A 5,912-nucleotide genomic window follows, 5' to 3' on the forward strand; every position below is an offset into this window, starting at 1 on the left:
TGGTTGAGTTCGATTCCCGGTTTCTCAGCAAGAAGGATCGAGGTGAGTCTATCGCAGGAGGACTGGAAACACACCGTGAACATCCATCAAAGAAAGGACTCGAATGCAGAGGGCATCTGCCTCCCAAACCCTAGACTTTAGGGTCCGAGTCATTGTTGTGTCGGAGAAAGAAGAAAGATGAGTCATGAGAGGGAGCTCTCCAATCGCTCTATCATTTAGTATTTACGACTAAAGATACTGGACGATCATAACCGTTCGTTCGATGGGCCCTAATATATTGAACGGTTAAAAATAACTGTACCTTCCCTACATCATCAAAGAGGTTGTATGAGACGCGCACCGAGCAACGCCGAAACGAGAGCAAAAGCTGCTCTCGCTCACTGTCTTGTGCTCTTGCGATGGTGGTGATGCTTTCGGGTGATATCCCCCCGAATCAAACAGTGTACATCAACAATTTGAATGAGAAGGTCAAGAAAGAAGGTTAGAGCCCATTGTATTATTGCACAGATCTTTTGTTGGTTTTGGGTTTTCCCAACATATGAGTTCTTCGGTTTAGGGTTTTTTTTGACTGAATTTTTTCTTGTTTGTGAATGTTAACGGTGTTTAAACAGATTCAGTGAGCATTTGAAAGTATATCTAATGGATGTTAGAATACGAGATTTAGAATAACTTATATTTATTTCATACCTGAGCATTTTGTTCCTCGTAGGCAAAGATTTAGTTTTCAAAGTACAGGCCCTCAAAGCTCTTTGTTACTTGTTGCAAAGATGGCGACATGTTCTTCTTTGTCTCTCAGGAAACAGAACTCTATTGGGCGTTTTTATTCTCTGATCTAAACTTGCATCATGTGATAACGTATTTTATGTTCTTCCAGAGGCTTAGCGTTTTGTAGCTATAAGGGATAAAGTTGAATCTTAAATATTTTTAGTCTGCTTTGTGTTGATGAAAGTAATGAAGGAATAGTTGGGTATGAATGTATTGCTGTTGTAGCTTACTTGTTTGCTTGAAATTTAATTGTATTCAATTGGTAGGTTTGGGGAATCTAAATGGCATGGCATGGATAAGAATAGGTAGGGAGATTCATAGTTTGCCCGTCATATGTACACAACTGTTCACAGATCTGTTCCGTTGTGATTCTATTACATTGGAGTAATATGTGCTCTAACTTGCTATTTTCTGTATTCATTTCCTTTATCAGGTAATTGCATAAGAAAAATATAAGGATTAAAATCAAACTCAAACTTATAGTTCATAAGTGTGTGACCCAATTGCCTGGATTTGTGAATTTGAGAGATTAAAGAATCTATTTTTCCGTACTACATTGTCCTGGTTTTTGTGCTACAGAACTTAAACGATCACTCTATGCTTTATTTTCACAATATGGAAGAATTCTCGATATTGTGGCCTTGAAAACACCAAAGCTGAGAGGCCAGGCATGGGTGGTATTTGCTGAAGTTCCAGCTGCTAGCAATGCAGTACGACAAATGCAAAGATTCCCATTCTATGATAAACCAATGGTGAGTTTTATTTAACTCGAAATTCATGTTATTTCTTAAAGCAGTAATTAGTAATCTTTTAGACAAGAGAACACTTGGTGATTAAAAAAAAATCGTGTTAGTAATTTAATTCTGGAGTGAGGCTTGTTTGCTACAGTCATGTACAATTCATGACAGATATTTGCTTATATGTTTTGTGCAGAGAATACAATATGCAAAATCAAAGTCTGATTGTATTGCAAAAGAGGATGGGACATTTGTTCCGAGAGAAAAGAAGAAGAGGCAAGAAGAAAAAGGTAAGCCTTCTTTTCCTAAGTTAATTGTGAAAATTTGATACCTTGTGCAACATGGACTGTGCATTGTAGACCAAACATTACTGTTTCTGAGGTTCTCACTGACAATGCAACTTAATTTAGCATGTAGAAAAGTGGTGTGTTGGTAAAGATAAGGAAGTAAGAAAAACAAAGAATGAGGCTTGCTATGAGGGAACAAGAGGTGAGAGATGTATAGGAAATGAGTGTTATGTCAATACACTGGTTGTAAACAAGAGTTAAAAATATTGTTTGTAGATGGTCAAAGATCATCAACTTTGATGATATCTTTGGAGCCATATGAAGTAACAAGTGAACTGGTTTGCATAATGAAACTTTATCAATTGGGCAACAAGGTTTTTTGGACAAACACAAACTTGATCATAGGATTCTTGAATAAATTTCTGAATATACAGTCGATTAGACTGAGAGAACTTGAACATCCAGAATAAGTTGATGAGAGATACTTAATTATCTCAGCCGTGACTGTTTCAATCTTGATTGATATCTTGGGCAATGGACAAGATAAGTCCAATATGTCAGTTCAAGCTGAAGTAATTCCTATTATTGAATTGATCAGATCTTGTAGGAACATCTTGGAGGTTCTTGGTGCAAATCCTTCTGGAAGAGGTTATAGGATAGTGACTAAACTGAGAGTCTTATCTGAAGTGATGGTTAGCCTTTGGTTATGATTGATCCCTGGTTCGATGATCAAACTCGTTCTCTAATCATGTCATATTCCCTCAGTTAAGATCTGAAGCAGAGTTTGAAAGCTAAAGGATAAGACAGAAAGAAAGTCTTTGAATAGGTCTGGGAGGGTGATGCACCTGATTAGCCTGTCTAATGGGCATGGATCTCATCCCTATTGGATTGTCTTTGTCAACTAAAGATTACTAGATTAACCTATCCTCACCAAAGCACATTGATTCACTAGGAAAAGAATAAGCCTCTCTGGAGATAAATTTCACTAAGTTAACTTATGATCACAAGACAGCTTCTGTTTTACATATGCAGGAATTCTTGGTTGCACAGTTACTAGATCTCATTTGACATCAAGGATTGAACACTTTGAAGTTATGGTTTCATCCCTAAAGTATGGTAGTTCAAAACTTTTCTTCCCATCTTTTGCCCTATTATGGGTGCCAGGTTGCCTAACGGCAGTAACTGACCCCAAATTGTTGAGACTTGTTAGTAGGCTACTTATCTAATAAATTGAAGATCGTCATCTAGTGATTTGTCTTTACAAGATATTTTAAGGATTATTTCCTTTTCAAGGTTCTTCTTCTTTGGAAATATTGTCTTTCTGCTGGCATTATCATTTCTGCATCATGAACATGATGTATCATTTCATTCCTTTTCATTAGCTGCTGAAAAGAAACGTCGAGCTGAGGAGGCACAACAATCTGCAGCAAATGCTCAAACCAACGGAGGGCTGTCTGTAAGTTTAATTTATTAATCAAATTAATTTCTTTCATAAAATAAGTAATGTTGATTTGAACCTTATAAAAAATATATGGTAAAAACATCTACCTTAGGAATCTATTATTCAGTTTTAGATGGTTCCTTTTTACTTGCTATATGGTAATTTGACTAAACTTTCCAGAATACAATTTGATTGTTTTCCCAATTAGGCATCTAACTTTGTTTGTATTTGCTGAATTTGAATTAGGATAAAAAAAAATTAAATGATAACAATAACCTACATTTGTTCTTTTAATACTATTGGATGCACTTAAAAAGTTCTAGTAATGATTTATCTACTTATCTTAGATTAATCTCATAACTTAGCCAGCCCCAGATACCCTAGATACTTCGAATTAACACGGCTTTGATGATTGTACAAACTGTGAAGATTGGTCTTATTAATCACACCAAATTATTAGTATGGATTTTTTTCATGTTAAGGAATATCTATGACTGCTCCTTGTTTTGTTTCTCAGTTTGCATTGTACGCACCATGACTGAATCTGGCCTACTCATGTCTTTAAGGTCATGATAACAAAACAGTCTCCCATTAGTTTGGATTTGGTTCATTTATAGGGAAATTTTTTTTATTATAATAAATTCTATTTTTACTAACATAATTATTCTGTACAACCAGATATTTATAGGTTTGAAATTAGAATCCCTAGACTCTTCTTAAGACATGAAATCAAATTTAAAAAGCCAATTAAAAAAAAAGTCAATTGCCAGGCAAAAGATCAAATGAATCTATTATCCACAAAAGAATATGTGATGGATATTGTTTTAAACATGAACACAATTTATCTTCATGATTTTACATGCCATGCATATGCAAGTTGGATATGGTCTCTTGATAGGTACGGAAATGTCTACTATACAATTTTAGAAATGATAAAGCAAAAAGGAATCCTCAATTGTTTGATATATTGCAAGTAGAGGTGCATATAAAGATTGGAGGTATAGTGTAAAGTTAATTAGCATAGAAAATTGAAATATTATGATGATTTGATGGAAAGTATAATTTTATATCACCTTTCATATAGCCAATAATCTGTTTCAATTACTTCGATGACCATCTTTTGTATTTCTTTTTATTTCATGTTATTATTTCCGTTAACTACCCACATGAGTGAAAATTATTTCCTGCCTCTTGTTGCCACAAGCACAACATGAACGTATAACTGTTATTATTGGCATGCACTATAATCTCCATTGTATTGACAATTGGATGAAACATGTTTCCTTGAATTCTGCTAAAGCACACTCCATGTGTTTGAGAACTCTCTAGTAAGGGAAAAGAGAGAAGAGGAAAGGAGTGGTCACATAGATAGTGGGAGGGTATTTTCTTGTTCGGATGCCAACACTGAAAGACTGACTACATTTTTTATTTGCAGGAAAAACTATTCCTGATGAATTCCAAGGAATAGTTATTCTTGCATTGAATGGCTAAATGAGTCTTGGGTAGTAATTCCATAGAATTGTTCTCCCTTTCAATCCTTGTATGATGTTCTATCATGTTGCAATAGTTATTCCATGAACCCAATTAAAGAATACTCATCGTATTCTATTCATATTTTTACTACATTCCTAAGAATAACTCTCATCTTTCACGAACCAAATATACATAAAGACTTTTAAACTAGGGGCAATCCTTATCTATTATTTTCCCTCCTCTCATTCCAAACACGCCCTAAAGTGATGACACTCTTAGTATCAATCTTATTACTGAAATATGAAAGGATATACTTTTGTGCATGTTTTTTTTTTTTTATTGTTTTAGTCCTTTGATGCATCTTTTATCACAAAATATTCTGAAAGTAATTAACAGTGAGTTCTGAAATGCTTTTTTTCTGAATATATTTCTGAAGCTAAAGGGATGTTCACCATAAGTTGTTCACATTATTAACAGTGAGTTCACATTTTAAATATTTTTAGCAGTCTTCTCAAGTTCCCCGCCATGCAAAGCCCGGTTCTCAGGAGCCTGCTGCTGCTCCAAACAATATCCTTTTCATCGAGAATCTGCCACATGAAACAACAAAGATGGTGCTCGAGATCCTTTTCCAGCAGTACCCAGGTTTCTCTGAAGTACGGATGATCGAAGCAAAGCCTGGTATTGCCTTTGTGGAGTTTTCTGATGATGTGCAGGCCTCCATTGCGATGCAGGCTCTCCAAGGTTTCAAGATCACTCCACAAAACCCTATGGCAATCACCTATGCAAAGAGATGATGATGATGATGATGTGTATTCCGTCGGCAATTGTCTCAATATTTGTAGAACGCGACCGAGGATTTTTTATTTGTAGGATTTCAAAACCTTACGTTTTTTTACCTTCGACAATGAATTTGCTTTCATGGATTGATGAGGGACTTCTAGCAATATCCTATTAGTTAGCTGCCTTGGTTGATTAAATGGTGTGAACAACAAAACTGACTTCTAGCAATATCCTATTAGTTAGCTGCCTTGGTTGATTAAATGGCGTGAACAGCAAAACGGAGCTATTAAGTTAGCATTCTGCCCTGGTCAAGGTAGCTTTCTATATTAGTTTTCTTTTACATGAGGTTCTTGATGACCTAATTAGATTAGGTCGCAGACATTTTATTAAAAAATAGTTAAATAAATAAATAAATTTGTATGCGAAATC

At 35.2% G+C, this 5,912-nt stretch overlaps 1 protein-coding gene across 2 annotated transcripts; it reads left to right on the forward strand.

Moving 5' to 3' along the window:
- The first annotated feature begins 306 nt into the window (after positions 1 to 306).
- LOC122051855 (U2 small nuclear ribonucleoprotein B''-like) lies at positions 307 to 5,628 on the forward strand. Of its 2 annotated transcripts, none has more exons than XM_042613157.1 (5): positions 307 to 480; positions 1,345 to 1,517; positions 1,699 to 1,792; positions 3,172 to 3,245; positions 5,207 to 5,628. In XM_042613157.1, exons 1-5 carry the CDS (start codon positions 399 to 401, stop codon positions 5,495 to 5,497), a joined length of 714 nt encoding a protein of 237 aa, XP_042469091.1. In that variant the 5' UTR covers positions 307 to 398; the 3' UTR covers positions 5,498 to 5,628. The 2 variants fall into 2 exon arrangements, with proteins under 2 accessions (XP_042469091.1, XP_042469092.1); XM_042613158.1 differs by having other exon boundaries at positions 5,210 to 5,628.
- The last annotated feature ends 284 nt before the right edge of the window (positions 5,629 to 5,912 follow it).

The sequence above is a fragment of the Zingiber officinale genome, chromosome 3A (assembly GCF_018446385.1).
Source record: "Zingiber officinale cultivar Zhangliang chromosome 3A, Zo_v1.1, whole genome shotgun sequence".
NCBI lineage: Eukaryota > Viridiplantae > Streptophyta > Magnoliopsida > Zingiberales > Zingiberaceae > Zingiber > Zingiber officinale.

Bases quoted from the DNA above. Each gene is read 5' to 3' on its own strand.
- LOC122051855 (XM_042613157.1), top strand. From the start codon at position 399: ATGGTGGTGATGCTTTCGGGTGATATCCCCCCGAATCAAACAGTGTAC. The intron at 481-1,344 runs GTTAGAGCCCAT...TTTGTGCTACAG, and splicing joins TGAGAAGGTCAAGAAAGAAG to AACTTAAACGATCACTCTAT. The intron at 1,518-1,698 runs GTGAGTTTTATT...TGTTTTGTGCAG, and splicing joins CATTCTATGATAAACCAATG to AGAATACAATATGCAAAATC.